Source organism: Lynx canadensis, chromosome X, assembly GCF_007474595.2.
Source record: "Lynx canadensis isolate LIC74 chromosome X, mLynCan4.pri.v2, whole genome shotgun sequence".
Classification (NCBI taxonomy): Eukaryota; Metazoa; Chordata; class Mammalia; order Carnivora; family Felidae; genus Lynx; species Lynx canadensis.
Genome location: NC_044321.2, coordinates 31,160,283 through 31,184,563, shown reverse-complemented (window position 1 = coordinate 31,184,563; position 24,281 = coordinate 31,160,283). Strand labels below are relative to the sequence as shown.

The following is a 24,281-nucleotide window of genomic DNA, read 5'->3' as shown; positions in this document are numbered from 1 at the left end:
TAGAGACAACCAATAAAGGTCAGCAGTGGCTGAGTGGAGGGAGAGATGGGGAGTGACCAATAATGGGTACAGGGTTTCCTTTGGAAGCAATGAATATGTTCTAAAACTAGGCTGTTTTGATGGCTGCCCATCTATGACGATCCTAAAAACCACTACACTGTACAATTTTTAAAAATATATTTTATGGTGTAAGAATCACACTTTAACAAAGTTGTAATTAAGAAAACCATACTTTCAAAAATAATCACATCTGAATGTGAATTTTACCTCTATGGTATCTGATTTAAAATATAAGAATGTAAGGCAAAATAAAAGGCATCTTTTTCTTCAAGATTCCAGTAGTTTCCCCATTTTAATGAATAGTAAAAACAACTGAGAAAACCAGAAAATAAATGCACACTTGATTTGGAAAGAACTACTAAGGAAAAGTCATGAAAAATGTATTCCGTGCCATGTGAGCCAGGCAAGATAAAAATTGTCTGTACTAGAAGAAAATAAATGAGGGTGACCAAAAAATCAAGCATAAGCTACCCTGGTTCCAACTCAAAAGGCCCCTATAACTCAATTCCAACTCCCCAAAGATCCCATTCTCCATCCAGCTGTTTGATCTTGAAGAACCCTGTACTCTCATCCAACCTGTTGGCTTTGATCTGCTACAGTCTTGCCTCCTGCTACCTCAATACCTTAGAGATGGAGAAGACTACAGCCCACTGATCCAAGCAGTGGGTGGAATGGAATGATGTTTACAAAAAAAAAAACTAACTGCAAATAAAATTCCAAAATATTTCAACAAAGTCTTGAGTAAGAGATAAATTCATATATAATTTTGTCTGTGGGAAAGTTCATTGATACTATTCCATCTTAGAACTGACAGGAAAATATATGTCCACATAGGTGTTCCCAAAGGTCTAAAGATGACATATAGAAGGGAAATAGATGTATAGCATATAAGACAAAAATTGGATTAATACATAAAATTTATGAAAAATGATAAGAAATATAACATAAAGGAAATATAAAATGAAACTGCTTGAAAATGAAAAATATATTATAACAGAAAATATGAATAAGTCAAATTCCCCTCCTAAAAATTACATTTCAGTCTTGCTCAAGAAAAGAAGCAAAATCCTTTGTTTTACAATACTGGTCTTAAATTTAAAAAGACACAGACTGAAAATAAAATGATATATCAACCAAAGAAAGACAAAATGGCACTGTAGCACATAAAACAACATTGAAGCAAACAGCATTTAGTAGAAAAAAAGAACATTACTTTAAATACATATGCTATTTATAAAAGATATATAAGACATAATCTTTTAATAACATCCAAATATACAAAGCAAAACTACTGGAATCAAAAAAGTTTTAACAAACTGCCACCATAGTAACAGATTCAGACAGACTATAGTAACAGTTCTAGTGCAGTTGTAATATAAATGTAATGTGATTGTAATGTAGTAACATTGTATTAACAGATTCAGGAGGAGATTAAGGTAGAGGAGAAGATATTGTAAATGAAGAGAAAAATTCATTAGTTACTATTTTATATTATAAAACTATTTACTTAGAAAACAATACAGAATAATCTCTGAAAAACTTCCAGATCTAACTAGAGAAGTTCAGCATAGGAGCAAGGTGACAGATAAACTATAAATATATACTTTTTATATAGTCATAGCTAATTAAAAAGATTAATTTAAAAATCTCATTCATAATAGTGATACCTATAAAATAAACTTTAATTACTAGAAAAACATGACATTATTTGAAGGGAAAAACTCAATTATATGTCTTTTTCTAGAAACAGGAAGAAAATAATCTATAGTTCATTTGGAAAAGTAAATGTGTAAGAACCACCAAGAATTTTTGTAATAGATTTGTGATAACAGAAAATTTGTCACACCAATTAGAAAAAGGTACAATAAAGCTGTTGTAAAAAAAAATCAGTAAAGAAGTGAACATAGAGATAAATAGACACAATGGCCAGCTTCCCCAAAGCAGGCAATCCAAGAATGCTAGCTAGACGTGGCCATGCCGTTTCTGACCTAATCTTAGAAATCATACGCCATCACATTCATAATATCTTCTGGGTGATACATCAGTCCTATGTGATGTGGGAGGGGACTATATAAGGCCATGAATACCAAGAGGTGAGAATTATTTGGGGCCATATTTGAGGCTGGTTATGAAAGAATTCTAGTATGAAACTTCTTAAAACTATTTAAAGAACACATAAAAAATAACCTAAACTTTTGTTACAAGATAAAATTAAATAATATGTGAGAGGTAAATTGAAACATCAATAACAAATATAAGAAAAAAGGACTTACTTGGACAGAAACTTATGGAAACATTAATTTCATTATGTGGTTGCAGAATCCCACTCAGCACACTAATCTTGAATGTGCCATCTTTGAAAAGTTTGCCAGTATTACTAATATCCAAAGTCCATTTCACATCTTGTTTTGAAGTATTATGTAAGACAAGATCCTGTTTATACACACAAAATACATAAATAAAAATACATTTATAAAAATTATAATATGCAATATAAAATTTAGCTTGTTTTACCATGCCAAGGTGAAGAGCCTGCATACAAAGTCAAGTGATTAAAAGTGGAATTCACATGGGGTGCCTGGGTGGCTCAGTCAGTTAAGTATCCGACTTCAGCTCAGATCATGATCTCATGGTTCATGGTTTCGAGCCCCGCATCGGGCTGTGTGCTGACAGCTCAGAGCCTGGAGCCTGTTTCAGATTCTGTCTCCCTCTCTCTCTGCCCCTTCCCCACTCGCACTCTGTCTCCATCTCAAAAATAAATAAACATTAAAAAAAAAAGTTTTTTAAAGTGGAATTCACAGTTTTAAAAGTGATGTTAGGCAAACAAAGGGGTATGCAAATATGTTCATAGCATATTAACAACTATGAAAAATACACAAAGGATAGAGACCAGGGTAAAATAAAAATGTCAAAAAGCTATGCTAGTTAGCAAGGATGCTGAGTAACAACTTTCATTCATGATTGTGAGACTATAAAATGGTATAGTCCTTTAGGAAGACAGTTTGGCAGTTTCTTATAATGTTAAGTATACAATACCATATGACCCAGTAATCCCCTTCCTAAGTATTTACTTAAGTGAAAATTCATGCTCACATAAAAATGTACATGTTAATGTTTATAATAGTTTTGTTCATCGCCAAGCAATGGAGGAAAAAAAACAACCAAGATTTCCTTCAAATAATGAATGGATAAACACTCCATACAATGGAATAAAATTTAGTGATAAAATAAATGAAGTATTAATTCACACAAAAATATAAATAAATGTAAAATATATTTTGCTAAGTGAAAGATGCCAGACCCAAATGGCTACATTTTATATAATTAAATTACCTGTCATTCTGGAAATGCAAAATCATTTGGATGGAAAAAAAGAACCAGTGGTTGCCAAGTGTTGGTGGAAAGAGGAGTAGTTGACAGCAAAGGGGTTACATCGAGGATTTTTAGTGTAGTAAAACCATTCTGTCATGTATTGAAGTGGTAGGACAATTCTACATATTTTTCAAAACCCATAGAACTATATACCACTAAGAGTTAACTTAAATGTAAGTAACTTAAAAACAATCAACCAAGATACTGGGAACCCCAGGATACATTGTAGATTACAACAAAGTATATTACAAATGTATGAGATAATCTCACTGAAGTTAGTGGAGACTGAGGAGGAATGGCCGAAGCAACTGCAAAACTGTGTTTGGACTGGGAACTATAGCGCTAAAGACAAAAAGTTACTCTTTATTAATACTGTACTCTAGTTGGCAAATATATTAGCAATTCTAGATACAGGTTAAAATTCTGAAACTTCTTTACTAGTACACTAGTAAAAGTATACACTTTTACCTGTACTTTATACAGGTAAAAAATACATAAATAAAGTATAAATAAGAGAGCCAGATTTTTCATAGTCAGAGAAAGGAGTTAAAAATAAGCAAGGAAGAAAGATTGGAATAAACCTTGTGGTGCTGGATTAAAGTCAGAGACATCAGTTTGAACCCGTGTTTAAATAGATAAATAGATACATGGATGGATTATAGAGATAGAATGATAGATAGACAGGGGCACCTGGGTGGTTAAGTAGGTTGAGCATGTCACTTTGGCTCAGGTCATGATCTCGCAGTCCATGGGTTCCAGCCCCATGTTGGGCTCTGTGTTGACAGCTCAGAGCCTGGAGCCTGCTTCGGATTCTGTGTGTGTGTCTCTCTCTGCCCCTCCCTCACTCGTGCTCTGTTTCTCTCTCTCAAAATAATAAACATTAAAACACAATTTAAAAAAAAGAATGATAGGGGTGCCTGGGTGGCTCAGTTGGTTAAGCGTCCGACTTCAGCTCAGGTCATGATCTCACGGTCCGTGAGTTCGAGCCCCACATCAAGCTCTGTGCTGACAGCTCGGAACCTGGAGCCTAGTTCGGATTCTATGTCTCCCGCTCTCTCTGCCCCTCTCCTGCTCATGCTCTGTCTCTCTCTGTCTCAAAAATAAATAAAAACATTTTAAAAAATTTTTTAAAAAGAACGATAGCCAAATTATGTATGTGTGTATTCACTAGTATACACACAAATATTTCCTGATTCTATTTGCCAAAGGGGCTTAGAACATGTGACATCCCAGTAGCAGCTAGCACATCTAGTGTACAGATCTTGATTTCTAAATACCACTCTTCCATAAATGGTACTGGGGTTTCTTGAAGAAAATGTTGATTCTAGAACTGGAACAAGCAAAATAAAAGACAAGCCTGGACCATTTTATAGTGCCAGAAAGTAAGAGAATGCTTAAAAATCATAATGATGGAAGTATGTCAAAGGACAAGTCTAAAAGAATTCCTAATGGCCAGAGCTGGAACAATTTTAATAACAAAATAAATAATGTGATAATGTGATATTGGATTATAACTGAAAGTATGAAGTAAATATTTGTGAAGTCACATTGATATATTAATAAAATAAATAAATAAAAGGAGGGAAGGAATAATAATGCTTACAAAAAAATTCTGAATAATATATGTAAATAACCCCCCCAAAAGGTGGAGCTTGACCACCAACCCATTGAGTGTGGGCTGACACTGATGACTCACTTCCGACATATAGGGTGTGAAAAAAGAAAAATAGTTTGTCCAACTTTTTTCTAAGTCTCCTGACATTTATCACTACCAGTAAGCCATACACAATATCATGTACACCCTTCACATGATGTGACAAAAGAAGACATTTCAGCTGTTACACTCTTCCCTGAAACCCATAAAAAATAAGAATGCAGTCGAGAAAGGTGTAAAGAATCAGACAAACCAAAATTAAAGAATATTCGGAAAAAATACCAAACCAGTATTCTTTAAAATTGACCAGGTCATAAAAAAATAAGCGAGACTGAGAGCCTGCCACAGATCAGAGGAAACTAAATACAATATGGTACCCTGGATTGGACCATGAGACATAAAAGGACATTAGTGAAAAACGGGTAAAACCCTGTGGGAGGCTGGACCCCGGTGCCAGGCTGAGACCGGGTCGAGCAACGGCTCCCTGTTGACTCAGCCAACCCGGTGGTTACCCCTCCTATTCCCCCACTTGCAAAGGCATACGAAAGCCTTGTCAAGGCTGAGAAATCTAATTCCTGAAGCCTGTGGTCTGTGGGTGTTGGCAGTAATGTTACCCCCCTTTTCTACCCCAGGTCAAATAGAAACAAACATGGGAACTGTGTTTTGCTAGCAATCTATCAACAAGGTCTTGTGACCCGTTTAGAAAGTTCACAAGGTACACAGAACTAAATGTTTTGCTTGGCGGCGATCATGTGAAACCTGTTTATTCTTAGAATAACCTGATCCATAAGAGTCTTATGTTATAAAAGATTGTGTACAGCAACAATAAAGCCGTCACTTGGGCCATCAGCCCAGGGGACCCTCCTGTTCCCAAACTGGCTTCCCTTCTCTTTTTTTTTCTTACATTCCTCTACCCTCAGGACCCTGATCTCGGTGTTTGTTGTGCCGGTCGCAACAAAACCCAAATAGAGTCTGTTGTCCAACTTATAATTTTGTACTAATGTTAACTTGTTAGTTTTGAAAAATGTTCTATGGTTGTATAAGGTGTTAGCATGACGGCAAGTTGTGTGAAGAGTATATATAAAATCTCTGCACTGTCTTTGTAATGTTCTGATAAATCTGGGAGCTATATGCATGACATATGTGCAGACTTGTGCAACATACTATTACAATAAAACCTTGAGCTAGGTATTTTCCTAACTTTACTCTTTAAAATTTGAAGAGTATACAATGATCCATGCAATTGGCACCACAACAAAATAACATACTTCCTTTCTTTCTAAAGTATGATTGATTTGGGGCGCCTGGGTGGCGCAGTCGGTTAAGCGTCCGACTTCAGCCAGGTCACGATCTCGCGGTCCGTGAGTTCGAGCCCCGCGTCGGGCTCTGGGCTGATGGCTCAGAGCCTGGAGCCTGTTTCCGATGCTGTGTCTCCCTCTCTCTCTGCCCCTCCCCCGTTCATGCTCTGTCTCTCTCTGTCCCAAAAATAAATAAACGTTAAAGTATGATTGATTTAAAATATTTAGGATTAAAAAAATAGGCGATTTTATTCCCAATGTCTCTCCGTACTTAAATATCTATTTAGTTCTAAAATTTGCATCTTATAAAGAAAGAAACATCTTTTAAAACAGAAGGTGAGCATGAAATTGTACTAGTCATTTGAATGCCTCCTTTTTCTCATTCTGAAATGAAGAAACGGCAGATCTCTAAAATATCCATTTTCCAATCCAGCCCAAGAATAGAACTGATACAGTCATCTATAAAGAAACATTTATTATGTGTACCACTGTCATTTTTTAAATAATCTTATCAAAATGATACATGTTAGTAGCTTACACAAATAATTTTAAAATACTTATAAAAACCAGTTGTCCCACTCAACTCCTTCTTATCAACAGCTCTGCTTCCCTGAAACAACCAATTTTAGCTAATTCTGATTTGGATTTTCTCTGATAGTTATAGCCTTATTCTCAATATAATGTTGATATGGCTTACTTGAGGCTTTTTCATTGCTGCCATAACAAATGACCACAGACTTAGTAGTCTAAAGCCATACAAATTTATTAAACTACAGTCTTGTAGGTTAGAAGTTCAACAGGTTTATCGCCAGACTAAGATCAAGGTGAAGGAACCATGATCTTCCTGGAAGGCTCTAGGGAAGGCTATTTGCTTGCCATTCCCAGTGTGTAGAGGGCAAACACAGTCTTTGCCTGGTGGCCTCCTTTTCACCATCTTCACATCTAGCAATATCAAATCTCTCTACCTTTCTTCTGTCATCACATTTTCTTCTGAGCACAGTCAGGAAAGCTTCTCTGGTTTTAACCACTCACATGAGTCAAATGGGACCATCTAGATCATCTAGGATAATCTCCCTTGCTTAGGGTCTTTAATGTCAATCACATTACACATCAGCAAAGTATCTTCTACAATAGAAGACAGTGCACTCAAAAATTCTAGGGATTGGAATTGGATAACTTTGGGGGCCATTACTCTATCACATGGCTATGTCATGTTTTATCAGACCCAGATATTGTCTCTTGAGTGCCCACTAGTGAAGATGAGGATTTAGCTCATAGATACTATCTCCACTCCCCTTTCCACCTCCCAATTGTGGATATTTAAATTATTTTAATTCTTCCATTAGTCACCTGGTAACTTGAAGTAATATATTTATATCTCTAGTTCTTCTGTCAACTTTACACAATTTCCTTTAATTACCCACTGAGTAAAATGAGTTTCACTCCTTTCTTCTACCATTCCCAACCCTTCTGTCAACTTAACCTTCACATACACATTGTACGTATCAAACACTTGTCATTTTACATGTAATACACTATATAGGACCAATTTGAATTCTACCCCACAAACATATTACGACTTCTATGCATAATATATTTTATTATGACTATGTAAATATCATTCATGGCAAATCCAAGCAGTATATTAGAATCACATTTCCTTCTCTGTGGGGCCAATATGACCACTTTGCCACTCAAGACAGAAGGCTCTTGTCTAGATCATCTTTTATTATGCCAATTGAAAAAAATTCAACGATATAAAATAAAATCATATTTATAGAGGGACTGCTTTTCTTTTGGAATTCAATCCAATTCAGTTCACTAACGCTTCCTTTCTAGTCCCAACACAAAGTCTTTTGCATCCTTGAAGTTATATTATAGATGGAAGTCTTACTGATATTATGCTTAAAACCGTCACATTTTAATGCCAGAAGAGATCCTTTATTGTTCTCTATAATTTCATGTAGCACTTGGCTATTATTTGACTCATAAAATGTTAAATATTTTCTCCATATAATTTGCCCTCAAAGCTACAGAGGCTCAAAATTAATTGCAGGAAAAGCAATATATAAGATAATAAAGGGGCACTACAAATACAATTTTCTATGCATGAGCTTCCTTCTTATTCATGTCACTCTTTTTTCTTTCTAGATGGATTAATTAGGAGAGAGAGATGCAGAGATATCTAGTAAGAAAAAAAGAGTAGACTGTCATAGAATTCACTTTATTATATACCTGGACTTTTCCCGTTTTTATTATTACCTTCCACCACATTTCCTTACCTGTATGGAACATATTTCACATTAATTTAATCAAAGCCCCATTTTATATAAGGAGAGACAGATGATTTAATTCTATTTAAAATATTTTGGGGAGTGCCTGGGTGGTTCAGTCGGCTAAGTGTCCTCCTCTCGGTTTCAGCTCAGCTCATGATCTCATGGTTTCGTGAGTTCAAGCCCCTCATTGGGCTCTGTGGCAAGCATGGAGCCTGCTTGGGATTCTTTTTCCATCTCTCTCTACCCCTACCCTACTCACACTATCTCTATGTCTCTCAAAATAAATAAATAAAACTTAAAAAAAGGAAAAGATTCTTTAAAAAATAAAATATTTTGAATAGTCCTATTAAATATATGCATATATAAAAATGGCTTTTTATGTGTCTATATATTTTCATAATTACTTCTGAGAAATACAATATACAGATATGCAAGTTCTCTAAAAATGAAAGTATTCTTACAACAAATGCTTCAGAATAATCAACTCAATAAACTAAAAACCACAGTAAAAAGAAAAGTTGTAAACTGCATCATTTCTCTATACATACCTGAGTTTTTGTGACTTTGTTATTAGGATCCATAGTATACAATGGGATTTCAAATGTAAAATCAGTGCTGGATAATCTCAATGGTGCTTGCAATACTATGAGAAGAAAATAAATGTACTGATAAAATATTAAGAGATATTAGCTCATAGTTAATTACTACACTTCTCAACCTGAAATAAAAAATATTTTTTGTATTTTTATGTACCCAGAGAGAAAACAAAATCACACTTTAAAACATTTATAGAATATCATGTTTAATCACATCTATAAAATTCCAATTTTGTATTTTAATGATAATTACAAGTATAACAGAAAAACTATTCTTGAGACAAGAAGAGTATAAAATATACTAAATATTAAGCTGAGAATAATGTAAACATAGTTAAAATAGTCACTATAATAGAGTTTGACCAATGCAAAAGTACAGAAGTGAAAAGAAACATGACTTGCAAATACACCTTTTTGGTCTTTTGACAGTGTCTTTTAAAGAGCAGAAATTTTTAATTTTAATGAAGTCCAGCTTATCAATTCTTCTTTCACAGATCTTGCCGCTGTTGTTGTATCTAAAATGTCACTGCCAAACTCAAGGTCATACAGATTTTTTCTTTTGCTTTCTACTAAAAGTTTTTACATTTTGTATTTTACATTTAGACCTGTGATCCACTTGAGTTAACTTTTGTGAAGGGTGTAAGGTCTGTATCTAGATTCATTTTTCTTTGTGATGTCCTGTTGTTCAGCACCATTTTTTGAAAAGAATATCTTTTCTGAGCTATATTGCCTCTACTATGTCAAACATCATTTGACTACATATGTGGGTCTATTTGTGGGCTCCCTTTCAAAAAAATTGTTTTAATGTTTATTTATTGGTGACACTATACGAGAGACAGAGTGCAAGTGGTGGAGGGGCAGAGAGACGGAGACATAGAAACTGAAACAGGCTCCAGGCTCCAAGATGTCAGTACAGAGCTCTATGAGGGACTTGAACTCACAAACCGTGAGATCATGACCTGAGCCAAAGTCAGCCACCCAACCGACTGAGTCACTCAGGCGCCCCATGGGCTCTCTTTTCTATTCCACTCATCTATTTGTCTGTATTGTTGCCAAAACCAAAGTCTCGTGATTACTGTACCTTTGTAGAAAACCTCTAAGTTGGATAGTGTCAGTCCTCCAATTTTGTTCATCACCTTTAGTAGTGTGTTGGCTATTATAGGTCTTTTCCTTCTCCATGTAAACTTTTAATCAATATGGCAATACCCACAAAGTAAGTTGCTGGGATTTTTATTAAGATTGCATTGAATCTCTGGATCAAATTGGGAAGAACTGCCATCTTAACAATATTGAGACTTCCTATGAATGAATGTGGAATATCACTCAATTTATTTAATTCTTCTTTGCTATCTTTCATCAGATAAATTTCTTAACTTTCCTTATATAGATCTTATACATATCTTGTTATATTCATACCTAAGTACTTCATTTTTGTTGGATGCTAATATAAATGGTATTTTGTATTTAATTTCAAATTCCATTTGCTCATTGCTTCTATAGAGGAAAGCAACTGACTTTTGTATATTAAACTTATATCCTGCAACTATGCTATATTAGGTTATTAGTTCCAGAAGTGTCTTTCTTAATCGATTCTTTTAGATTTTCTACATAAACAATGATATCTTCAATAAACAAAGAATTTAGTTCTTCCTTTTCAACCTGTGTATCCTTTGATTCCTGTTCATGCCCTACTGCATTAGCTAGGACTTCTAGTACAAAGTTTAAAGAGTGAAAAGGGTTATCCTCGCTTGGTTTCTAATCTTATTGAGAAAGCTTTGCATTTCTCATCATTAAAAATGATGATAGCTTTAGGGTGTTTGTAGATATTGTTTATCAAGTTGAGAAAGTTATGCTCCAGTCCTCATTTACTAAGTTGTTTGCATGAAAGTGTATTAGATTTTATGAAATGCTTTTTCTTCCCCTGCATCTATTGATATGATCATGTGATATTTTCTTCTTTAGTCTGTTGATATGATGGAATGCATTACTTGATTTTTGAATGTGAACCAACCTTGCATACATGAGATAAATCTCACTTGGTCATGGTGCATAATTCTTTTTATACACTGCTGGATTTGATTTGCAAATATTTTATTAAGGATTTTTATATCTATGCTAATGAGAGGTATTAGTCTGTTGTTTTCTACTGTTGCAATGTCTTTGCCTGGTTTGGTATTAGGGCAAAAATGACCTCCAAATGAGTTTTTTTTTTTTTTTTTTTTTTTGACAGGAAAAAGAATGGTTTATTCTATATATCAACAAATGCATTTTCCTCTAAACAATTTTCCATTTTCACTATTAATTTGATGCATTTGTTACTTATTGATACTTTCTTATGCTGAATGTCTACAAATATTTCCTCAGTTTCCATTTATTTCAGAAACATTTTATTTTTTTTTCTTTTTTTTTTTTGCAGTGGTTTTTTTTTTTTTATATATATGAAATTTATTGACAAATTGGTTTCCATACAACACCCAGTGCTCATCCCAAAAGGTGCCCTCCTCAATACCCATCACCCACCCTCCCCTCCCTCCCACCCCCCATCAACCCTCAGTTTGTTCTCAGTTTTTAACATTCTCTTATGCTTTGGCTCTCTCCCACTCTAACCTCTTTTTTTTTTTTTCTTCCTTCCCCTCCCCCATGGGTTCCTGTTAAGTTTCTCAGGATCCACATAAGAGTGAAACCATATGGTATCTGTCTTTCTCTGTATGGCTTATTTCACTTAGCATTACACTCTCCAGTTCCATCCACGTTGCTACAAAAGGCCATATTTCATTTTTTCTCATTGCCACGTAGTATTCCATTGTGTATATATACCACAATTTCTTTATCCATTCATCAGTTGATGGACATTTAGGCTCTTTCCATAATTTGGCTATTGTTGAGAGTGCTGCTATGAACATTGGGGTACAAGTGCCCCTATGCATCAGTACTCCTATATCCCTTGGGTAAATTCCTAGCAGTGCTACTGCTGGGTCATAGGGTAGGTCTATTTTTAATTTTCTGAGGAACCTCCACACTGCTTTCCAGAGCGGCTGCACCAATTTGCATTCCCACCAACAGTGCAAGAGGGTTCCCGTTTCTCCACATCCTCTCCAGCATCTATAGTCTCCTGATTTGTTCATTTTGGCCACTCTGACTGGCGTGAGGTGATACCTGAGTGTGGTTTTGATTTGTATTTCCCTGATAAGGAGTGACGCTGAACATCTTTTCATGTGCCTGTTGGCCATCTGGATGTCTTCTTTAGAGAAGTGTCTATTCATGTTTTCTGCCCATTTCTTCACTGGGTTATTTGTTTTTCGGGTGTGGAGTTTGGTGAGCTCTTTATAGATTTTAGATACTAGCCCTTTGTCCGATATGTCATTTGCAAATATCTTTTCCCATTCCGTTGGTTACCTTTTAGTTTTGTTGGTTGTTTCCTTTGCTGTGCAGAAGCTTTTTATCTTCATAAGGTCCCAGTAATTCACTTTTGCTTTTAATTCCCTTGCCTTTGGGGATGTGTCGAGTAAGAGATTGCTACGGCTGAGGTCAGAGAGGTCTTTTCCTGCTTTCTCCTCTAAGGTTCTGATGGTTTCCTGTCTCACATTTAGGTCCTTTATCCATTTTGAGTTTATTTTTGTAAATGGTGTGAGAAAGTGGTCTAGTTTCAACCTTCTGCATGTTGCTGTCCAGTTCTCCCAGCACCATTTGTTAAAGAGGCTGTCTTTTTTCCATTGGATGTTCTTTCCTGCTTTGTCAAAGATAAGTTGGCCATACGTTTGTGGGTCTAGTTCTGGGGTTTCTATTCTATTCCATTGGTCTATGTGTCTGTTTTTGTGCCAATACCATGCTGTCTTGATGATGACAGCTTTGTAGTAGAGGCTAAAGTCTGGGATTGTGATGCCTCCTGCTTTGGTCTTCTTCTTCAAAATTCCTTTGGCTATTCGGGGCCTTTTGTGGTTCCATACAAATTTTAGGATTGCTTATTCTACCTTTGAGAAGAATGCTGGTGCCATTTTGATTGGGATTGCATTGAATGTGTAGATAGCTTTGGGTAGTATTGACATTTTGACAATATTTATTCTTCCAATCCATGAGCAGGGAATGTCTTTCCATTTCTTTAAATCTTCTTCAATTACCTTCCTAAGCTTTCTATAGTTTTCAGCATACAGATCCTTTACATCTTTGGTTAGATTTATTCCTAGGTATTTTATGCTTCTTGGTGCAATTGTGAATGGGATCAGTTTCTTTATTTGTCTTTCTGTTGCTTCATTGTTAGTGTATAAGAATGCAACTGATTTCTGGACATTGATTTTGTATCCTGCAACTTTGCTGAATTCATGTATCAGTTCTATCAGACTTTTGGTGGAGTCTATCGGATTTTCCATGTATAATATCATGTCATCTGCAAAAAGCGAAAGCTTGACTTCATCCTTGCCAATTTTGATGCCTTTGATTTCCTTTTGTTGTCTGATTGCTGATGCTAGAACTTCCAGCACTATGTTAAACAACAGCGGTGAGAGTGGGCATCCCTGTCGTGTTCCTGATCTCAGGGAGAAAGCTCTCAGTTTTTCCCCGTTGAGGATGATGTTAGCTGTGGGCTTTTCATAAATGGCTTTTATGATCTTTAAGTATGTTCCTTCTATCCCGACTTTCTCAAGGGTTTTTATTAAGAAAGGGTGCTGGATTTTGTCAAAGGCCTTTTCTGCATCGATTGACAGGATCATATGGTTCTTCTCTTTTTTTTTGTTAATGTGATGTATCACGTTGATTGATTTGCGAATGTTGAACCAGCCCTGCATCCCAGGAATGAATCCCACTTGATCATGGTGAATAATTCTTTTTATATGCTGTTGAATTCGATTTGCTAGTATCTTATTGAGAATTTTTGCATCCATATTCATCAGGGATATTGGCCTGTAGTTCTCTTTTTTTACTGGGTCTCTGTCTGGTTTAGGAATCAAAGTAATACTGGCTTCATAGAATGAGTCTGGAAGTTTTCCTTCCCTTTCTATTTCTTGGAATAGCTTGAGAAGGATAGGTATTATCTCTGCTTTAAACGTCTGGTAGAACTCCCCTGGGAAGCCATCTGGTCCTGGACTCTTATTTGTTGGGAGATTTTTGATAACCGATTCAATTTCTTCGCTGATTATGGGTCTGTTCAAGCTTTCTATTTCCTCCTGATTGAGTTTTGGAAGAGTGTGGGTGTTCAGGAATTTGTCCATTTCTTCCAGGTTGTCCAATTTGTTGGCATATAATTTTTCATAGTATTCCCTGATAATTGTTTGTATCTCTGAGGGATTGGTTGGAATAATTCCATTTTCATTCATGATTTTATCTATTTGGGTCATCTCCCTTTTCTTTTTGAGAAGCCTGGCTACAGGTTTATCAATTTTGTTTATGTTTTCAAAAAACCAACTCTTGGTTTCGTTGATCTGCTCTACAGTTTTTTTAGATTCTATATTGTTTATTTCTGCTCTGATCTTTATTATTTCTCTTCTTCTGCTGGGTTTAGGCTGCCTTTGCTGTTCTGCTTCTAGTTCCTTTAGGTGTGCTGTTACATTTTGTATTTGGGATTTTTCTTGTTTCTTGAGATAGGCCTGGATTGCAATGTATTTTCCTCTCAGGACTGCCTTCGCTGCGTCCCAAAGCGTTTGGATTGTTGTATTTTCATTTTCGTTTGTTTCCATATATTTTTTGATTTCTTCTCTAATTGCCTGGTTGACCCACTCATTCATTAGTAGGGTGTTCTTTAACCTCCATGCTTTTGGAGGTTTTCCAGACTTTTTCCTGTGGTTGATTTCAAGCTTCATAGCATTGTGGTCTGAAAGTATGCATGGTATAATTTCAATTCTTGTAAACTTATGAAGGGCTGTTTTGTGACCCAGTATATGATCTATCTTGGAGAATGTTCCATGTGCACTCGAGAAGAAAGTATATTCTGTTGCTTTGGGATGCAGAGTTCTAAATATATCTGTCAAGTCCATCTGATCCAATGTCTCATTCAGGGCCCTTGTTTCTTTATTGACCGTGTGTCTAGATGGTCTATCCATTTCTGTAAGTGGGGTGTTAAAGTCCCCTGCAATTACCACATTCTTCTCAATAAGGTTGCTTATGTTTATGAGTAATTGTTTTATATATTTGGGGGCTCCAGTATTCGGCGCATAGACATTTATAATTGTTAGCTCTTCCTGATGGATAGACCCTGTAACTATTATATAATGTCCTTCTTCATGTCTTGTTACAGCCTTTAATTGAAAGTCTAGTTTGTCTGATATAAGTATGGCTACTCCAGCTTTCTTTTGGCTTCCAATAGCATGATAAATAGTTCTCCAACCCCTCACTCTCAATCTAAAGGTGTCCTCAGGTCTAAAATGAGTCTCTTGTAGACAGCAAATAGATGGGTCTGTTTTTTTATCCATTCTGATACCCTATGTCTTTTGGTTGGCGCATTTAATCCATTTACATTCAGTGTTATTATAGAAAGATGTGTGTTTAGAGTCATTGTGATGTCTGTATGTTTTATGCTTGTAGTGATGTCTCTGGTACTTTGTCTCACAGGGTCCCCCTTAGGATCTCTTGTAGGGCTGGTTTAGTGGTGACAAATTCCTTCAGTTTTTGTTTGTTTGGGAAGACCTTTATCTCTCCTTCTATTCTAAATGACAGACTTGCTGGATAAAGGATTCTCAGCTGCATATTTTTTCTGTCTAGCACACTGAAAATCTCGTGCCAATTCTTTCTGGCCTGCCAAGTTTCAAAAGAGAGATCAGTCACGAGTCTTATAGGTCTCCCTTTATATGTGAGGGCACGTTTACCCCTTGCTGCTTTCAGAATTTTCTCTTTATCCTTGTATTTTGCCAGTTTCACTATGATATGGCGTGCAGAAGATCGATTCAAGTTACGTCTGAAGGGAGTTCTCTGTGCCTCTTGGATTTCAATGCCTTTTTCCTTCCCCAGTTCAGGGAAGTTCTCAGCTATGATTTCTTCAAGTACCCCTTCAGCACCTTTCCCTCTCTCTTCCTCCTCTGGGATACCAATTATGCGTATATTATTTCTTTTTAGTGTATCACTTAGTTCTCTAATTTTCCCCTCATACTCCTGGATTTTTTTCTCTTTTTCTCAGCTTCCTCTTTTTCCATAACTTTATCTTCTAGTTCACCTATTCTCTCCTCTGCCTCTTCAATCCGAGCCGTGGTGGTTTGCATTTTGTTTTGCATTTCATTTAAAGCGTTTTTCAGCTCCTCGTGACTGTTCCTTAGTCCCTTGATCTCTGTAGCAAGAGATTCTCTGCTGTCCTGTATACTGTTTTCCAGCCCAGCGATTAATTTTATGACTATTATTCTAAATTCACTTTCTGTTATATTATTTAAATCCTTTTTGATCAGCTCATTAGCTGTTGTTATTTCCTGGAGATTCTTCTGAGGGGAATTCTTCCGCTTGGTCATTTTGGATAGTCCCTGGTGTGGTGAGGACCTGCAGGGCACTTCCCCTGTGCTGTGGTGTATAACTGGAGTTGGTGGGCGGGGCCGCAGTCAGTCCTGATGTCTGCCCCCAGCCCACCGCTGGGGCCACAGTCAGACTGGTGTGTGCCTTCTCTTCCCCTCTCCTAGGGGCGGGATTCCCTGTGGGGTGGCGTGGCCCGTTTGGGCTACTTGCACACTGCCAGGCTTGTGATGCTGGGGATCTGGCGTATTAGCTGGGGTGGGAAGGCAAGGTGCACGGCGGCAGGGGGGGCAGGCTTAGCTCGCTTCTCCTTAGGTGATCCACTTCAGGAGGGGCCCTGTGGCAGCCGGAGGGAGTCAGATCCGCTGCCGGAGGTTTGGCTCCGCAGAAGCACAGAGTTGGGTGTTTGCGTGGAGCGAGCAATTTCCCTGGCAGGAACCGGTTCCCTTTGGGATTTTGGCTGGGGGATGGGCGGGGGAGATGGCGCTGGCGAGCACCTTTGTTCCCCGCCAAACTGAGCTCTGTCGTCCGGGGGCTCCGCAGCTCACCCTCCCTTTGTCCTCCAGCCTTCCCGCTTTCCGAGCAGAGCTGTTAACTTATGACCTCCCAGACGCTAAGTTGCGCTTGCTGTGGGAACACAGTCCGTCAGGCCCCTCCGCTTTTGCAAGCCAGACTCGGGGGCTCTGCTTGGCCGGCGAGCCGCCCCTCCGCCCCGGCTCCCTCCCGCCAGTCCGTGGAGCGCGCACCGCCTCGCCGCCCTTCCTACCCTCTTCCGTGGGCCTCTCGTCTGCACTAGGGTCCGGTGACTCCGTTCTGCTAATCCTCTGGCGGTTTTCTGGGTTATTTAGGCAGGTGTAGGTGGAATCTAAGTGATCAGCAGGACGCGCGGTGAGCCCAGCGTCCTCCTACGCCGCCATCTTCCTGTCGCTCTCTATTTCAGAAACCTCCAAATGAGTTTAAAAAAGTATCCTTTCTGTTTCTATCCTCTGAAGGAGATTGTACAGAATGAATTATAGAGAATCGGTATGATTTCTTCTCTAAATGTTTGATAGAGTCCACCAATGAACCCATCTGGGGCTGGTGCTTTCTGTTTTTGAAGCTTATTAATTATTGATTCAATTTCTTTAATAGATTGAGACCTATCCAGATTGTCTATTTCTTCTTGTATGAGTTTGGGCAGATTGTGTCTCTTAAGGAATTACTCCATTTCATCTGGTTATCAAATTTACATGCATACTGTTGTTGATATATGATCCTTATTATCTTTTTACTTTGAAGAAGCATTTTCTAGAAAAAATGAACTGCTCAAGATTAAAGTCTTACAGACTAACATTTTGATCACCTTAAATATTCACCGGGATCCAGACTGTCAGGCAATGATGTAACAGTTGGTAATGAGGCCAGCACTGCAAGACTCACCAATGATCATGAGAGAATAGGCAAAAATCAATAGACATTTGAGAAACTCCTCAATATGAAGGAGAAATAATTCAGCAAAAATTGAGACAATGTATAGTCAACAGAAGAAAATTTCAAAGAAATAATACAAGTAGAGATAAAAGGTGTTTTTATTTTTTCAAAAGTCCGTATGTAAAGAAATAATCAGGAAAAAAGTTAACCCTTGTTAGTTTAAAACTGCCAAAATGATTTCTTAAGACATAATAAAGTCAGAAAAATATCCTGGGAAGTACAACAAAAAGATAAGGAAAAGGGTAATAGGAGAGAATATATAATTTAATTAAAATATATATAACATAATCCAAGAAGTACAAAATACAACAATAGAAGTCTGAATGAAAGAAATACAGAAAACAGTGGGAAGGAACTTTTCAAGGAAATAATTTATGAAAACTTTATAGAACTGGAAGACATGAATTTCCATATTGAAAAGGTCCACAAGAACTTAAGACAAAAGGTTCACACTAAAGTCACCAGTGTGAGATAATGGAGTACCAGGGATAAAAAGCAGCTTCTAATAGCTTCTAACAGGGAAACGCTAGGTCCTATGTAATGGATGGGGAAGAAGAATGTCATCAGACTTCTAAACACAACAGTGGAAATTAGAAGGTAATGATAATATCTTCAAAATTTTGAGGGAAAATTATTTTCAATCTAGAATTTCATACTAAACCAAATTATCATTTAAATATGAGAGGCAAATAAAAGACATTTTCAGAGAAGGAAATTCTCAATTATCTCCCTTACACTCTTTAGAAGCTCCTGGAAGATGTAATCTACCTAAACAGTGAAGTAACCCAAGAAATAGGTAGGCAAGGGACTGAAAAAACAGGAGAGTCAAGACAGAAAAGAGAAAAGAAAATGCCCACATTATAGTGAAAGGAAGTCTTAGACAAGAGTTCTGTCACAGGAAAAGAAAGCACTCAGTGCATGTTGGAGCAGGAGGTTGTTGTGCTCCAGAAGGGCTGCTTTCAGGGAATGAGAAGTTATGACACATTATCTGACAGGGTAGACTACCATGTGGAACAGTGTCCATATAAGCATAATACAGAGCTTTGTGGCATGGAAGGATTTTGTCAAATATTTAAGGACAAATGAGGAATTAATAACTCCAGGGATAAATAAAAAGTTGAAAGAATGTAAATAAAATACGCAGATACACTACTTGGCTTAACAATGAACAATATATTGTCAAAACAATTAAATCTCTGATAAAAATTTTAATTGAAATTTAAACTATATATTACAAAATTTTTAAGAGGAATTAGAGTTTCAAGTGAGTGAAAATGCTTGTCATTAAATAAGTGTTTTCATTAGATAATTAATGAAAAAAGTCACTGCGTCTTGGGTGCAGGATAAGCCTTGAGAAGGAGATGATGGATTACAATTCTGGGTTAGCACTATTTTAATTTTAAAAGGAATGCATGTAATTTGGGAATAAAGAGATAACAGCAAGCTTATGAGTCCCCTACTAAGGCATCATCCTTCTATTGAGGGGATATCTCAGAGAGTAATGGACTTGACCAAGTTTCCTTGCAAACATAAAAATGGAATTGACTAGGGGTGTTTTGGGTGGCTCAGTGGGTTAAGCACCTGACTCTTGATTTCGGCTCAGGTAGTAATCTCACAGTTCATGAGATCGAGACCCAAGTCAGACACTATGCTGAGAATGTGGAGCCTGCTTGGAATTCTCCCTCTCCCTTTGTCCCTTTCCTGGTCTCACATATGTATGCATGCGCTCTATCAAAATAAATAAACATTTTTAAAAATTGGAATTGACTAGTGGACTATTTCAAAGAAAACTTTTGACACGCATTACCTGTCCAAATGGCCAACCAAAAATATCTGGAATTTATGGATTTATGAGGCAAATGACAATTCCTCATATAGACATTTCCTATATGTATAACTATTAAGAGTATAAAAATGGGAAGCTCCAAACAAAAAACAGCTTCCTTTGAGACAAAGGTTTCTACAAATGACATTCAAAAGTCAATTGAAAAGCAAAAGGCATCTTAAGGAGGGAGAAAAGGACAATTTGGAAACTGTGTCTAATAGATGCCAACTTCTACAAAAGAAATGTTACATCTCTGCCTGATTATATTTGTATCGTTTGAATCGTTAGTAAACTTTGGTGTTGATAAGTTATATGATACAACCAAGTTTGCTTTGACATTCCAATCCTCTCTGGAAATACAGCAACATTTTTTTTTATTTTTATTTTTTAACGTTTATTTATTTTTGAGACAGAGAGAGACAGACCATGAATGGGGGAGGGGCAGAGAGAGAGGGAGACACAGAATCGGAAGCAGGCTCCAGGCTCTGAGCCATCAGCCCAGAGCCTGACGCGGGGCTCGAACTCACAGACTGTGAGATCGTGACCTGAGCTGAAGTCGGATGCTTAACCGACTGAGCCACCCAGGCGCCCCAGCAACATTTTTTTTAAACAAATTAAATAAGTGCTGGGGAGCCAGGGTGGCTCAGTCAGTTAAGCACTTGACTCTTGATTTCAGCTGAGGTCATGATCTCATGGTTTGTGACTTCAAGGCCCGCAATGGGCTCCACAATAACAGTGCAGAGCTTGCTTGGGATTCTCTCTCTCCCTCTTTCTCTTCCCCTCCCTGTTTCATGCTCTCTCTCTCAAAATAAATAAATAAAGTTAAAAATAAACAAATTAAGTATAGAAATTGTTTTTGTTTTTGTTTTTTTAGAAAATGTTGAACAAATTTTAAACCATTAAAAATAGGAAAAAAACCAGTATTACACATATACCAATTCTGTAGCTAGGGAAAATGGTCTAATCTTTAAAAAAATGTTAGAAATCACAGAGGAAACAATAGCTAAATTTCACTATAAAATTATTTTAAGAGATTTATTGAAAAACAAACAAAACTAAAGGCAAACAATGAATCTTAGAAAAAATTCGCCGTAAAAATGAAAAAAAAGTAATATAAATAAGAAAATCAGTGACATCTATCAGACAGATACATAACCATACTGATAAAGGCAAAGTTCATGAACAGATAACTTAAATATGAAATATAGAATTAATAGCAAAGACAGAAAATTTTAATCCTCATGAGTAATCAAAGAAATTCACATGAAAATTGAAATGATATACTTTTAATAACATAGAAAAATATCCAATTTCTTTAATTCAATGCTGGTTAGAGTTTACACTGAAGGAGGGTTGAAACAGCAAAACTCTTTACAAAAGCCCTTTTGCAAAATGATCTAGAGCTTTAACATGTATATACTTTAGAAGGAATGCAGCCAATGAAGAGAATATCACTGAGAAAAAATCTAAACAGGGAAAAAGTATTATACATAAAAATGTTCACTACTACAATATTTATATGAATAAGAAAATTTTAAAAAAAACAACCTAAATGCTTAGAATTATGCTTATATAACCTATAAGAGATACTTACAGGATGAAATATTCTATAATAGCTATCAGTGTTAATTTATACAATTAATAAGAGTGTATAACATCTAAGTAAAAGTTTCTTTTTTTATTTTTTTTAACGTTTATTTTGAGAGTGAGAGAGATAGAGCACAAGCAGGGGAAGGGCAGAGACAGAGGGAGACACAGAATCTGAAGCAGGCTCCAGGCTCTGAGTGGTCAGCAGAGAGCCCGACACAGGGCTCAAAGTCACAGAATGCGAGATTATGACCTGAGCTGAAGTCGGACACTCAACTAACTGAGCCACTCAGGCGCCTCTTTAAATTGTTTTTTTTTTTTTTTTTAACATTTATTCATTTTTGAGAGAGAGAAAGAAACACAGCCTGAGCAGGGAAGAGGCAGAGAGAGAGGGAGACAGAATCTGAAGCAGGCTCCAGGCTCCAAGCTGTCAGCACAGAGCTCGAGGCGGGGCTCGAACTCACAGACCATGAGATCATGACCTGAGCTGAAGTAGGACACTCAACCGAATGAGACACCCAGGCTCCCCTAAATAAAAATCTCTATTAAGAATGAAGAGATTTCAACTGAACACAGGCAGGAAGATCACAACTATGTCAAAAAATAAAATAATAAAGGCATGTAACAAAAGAAGAGTAAAATACCAACATATTAATAATACTATGCTCTAAATATTCACATACTAGATGACATTTCTGTGTTTCTAACACTTTCCAATTTTCCATAATGATGGTACATTAATTTTTATTTGTCAAGTAGGTAAATTTTATCTTTCATGAAAATAATTTACCTAATTAGGAGAACAAAATTAGACAATGATTTTTTCCCAAAAAAGATATCTTAAAACAAGGGAGAAAACTCCACAGAGGCTCCCTACCAGCTGCAGACTTTCTAATTCTGTATTTTATTTTATTTTTTTAATTTTTTTTTAACATTTATTTATTTTTGAGACAGAGAGACAGAGCATGAACGGGGGGGGGGGGGCGGTGTTCAGAGAGAGAGAGGGAGACACAGAATCTGAAACAGGCTCCAGGCTCTGAGCTGTCAGCACAGAGCCCGATGCGGGGCCTGAACTCACGAAACCGTGAGATCATGACCTAAGCCGAAATCGGATGCTTAACCAACTGAGCCACCCAGGCGCCCCCTAATTCTGTATTTCAAAAAGGAATGAAATAAATCTCTGCATTGTATATGCTACTTTAATGAGGCTTCTCTCACTAGATGCCAAGTGTAATTATCAACTGAGCACTATTTTATTATTATTGACAACTTAATGTCAGAATTAAAAAACAAAATATTGCATAATATAGCATAGACTAAACTTTTCATGAAAAATACTTAAACACATGTAATAAAATGCAAAACCACCAAAGCTTGCCAAAAGTTGGGTTTACAGAGCGCAATGGTTTTATATTTGAATATTTGGAGAAAATAAGTAAATAATACAAAAAAAATTTAATATACTTACATTTATTTATTTACTTACTTACTTACTTACTTTTTTACTTCTCCTTTTATACATATGCTTAGTCCTTTAGTAACCTATTCCTTTGGGGGGTGGGGATTTCTTAAATAAAATTTCTATCAGTGCATTATATATCTAGTATATTTTAATAATTTATATTTTAATTTAATCATTTAAAAAGTACCCACACAAGTAACTAAACTCATTTTTGTTTTTAATTATAACCTATATTTTTAAGCAACAGTCACTAATCTGAGATTATTATGCTTCTGTCACCAGCTAGACCTGACATTTACTACCCACCTGCTTGAACTCACTAATTTTTGCCTTACATTTTTTCCTTAAGATCTTCTTTCTGCCTTACCTCTTAACTCAGGCAAATGAATTTGGAAACCACCCTGCAGGTTGCCCTGACCAGACCTCCTACCAGCCCAAGACCACACAGACCTTTTGAGCAAAACCTACAATTCATGCCTAGGCAAAACATCAAGTGACCTCTGGAATGACCTACCATTACCTTTATCTCATCATCATACTAAAATCTCCACCCAAGAAAGAACCTCGGGCTCATTTGCATAACATACAATGTATACATAGGCATGTTTCCTTAAAGCACATGGAAGGCCTTATGCCCGCCTCTACATAAAATGAGAAGACTTACCTATCTAAATATTCATCCTAACCCTAAACCAAAGGTATCCCTTCACCTTCTCTCAGGGAGTCACAGCTTTGGAAACCATGCCCCTGGATCTCCTTATTTGATGCAAATCAAGTTTTCTTTGCACGAAACTCACGTGATACAGTTTCTGTGACTCAGCTAGAAGCGAACTCACATAGGTTTTGTTATACTGTTTCTCAAAATTCAATCTCACAGACTCACAATTTAAGTCACACACACAGGAATCATATGATAATTGTACTTTCTAATATTTCTTTTTTTAAAAAGTAAATATCATAATCTGATTTTTAAAAACTTTTAGCTGCTCAAGTGTCAATATTTGATATGTGCACACCAACTGTTTCACAGTACATACCAGTAGCTTGAACATAGCATGGTCGAATAAGTGGTGTTGTCTTCGGAATCATAGGAGATTTTGACAAACAACATTTAGTGTAAAGTTCTGAAGCCTCAAAGAAATTAATTTGAACTTGAATGCAAAAGTCATACGTTGCCACCTGACAGACAAAAAAAAAAATACATTACACCTGTGATTATTTGTGCTATAAGAAATCTGTGGTACTATTTTTATTGTATA

At 36.6% G+C, this 24,281-nt stretch overlaps 1 protein-coding gene across 1 annotated transcript in view; it reads right to left on the bottom strand.

Moving 5' to 3' along the window:
- Window positions 1–24,281, bottom strand: part of CFAP47 (cilia and flagella associated protein 47) — a 550,869-nt gene that overhangs the window by 417,443 nt on the left and 109,145 nt on the right. The window contains exons 22-24 of the mRNA XM_030305764.1: window positions 24,060–24,201; window positions 9,209–9,303; window positions 2,334–2,493 (exon numbers count right to left, since the gene is read on the bottom strand). Coding sequence (XP_030161624.1) covers window positions 2,334–2,493; window positions 9,209–9,303; window positions 24,060–24,201 — 397 coding nt within the window. The remainder of the gene's footprint in view (window positions 1–2,333; window positions 2,494–9,208; window positions 9,304–24,059; window positions 24,202–24,281) is intronic.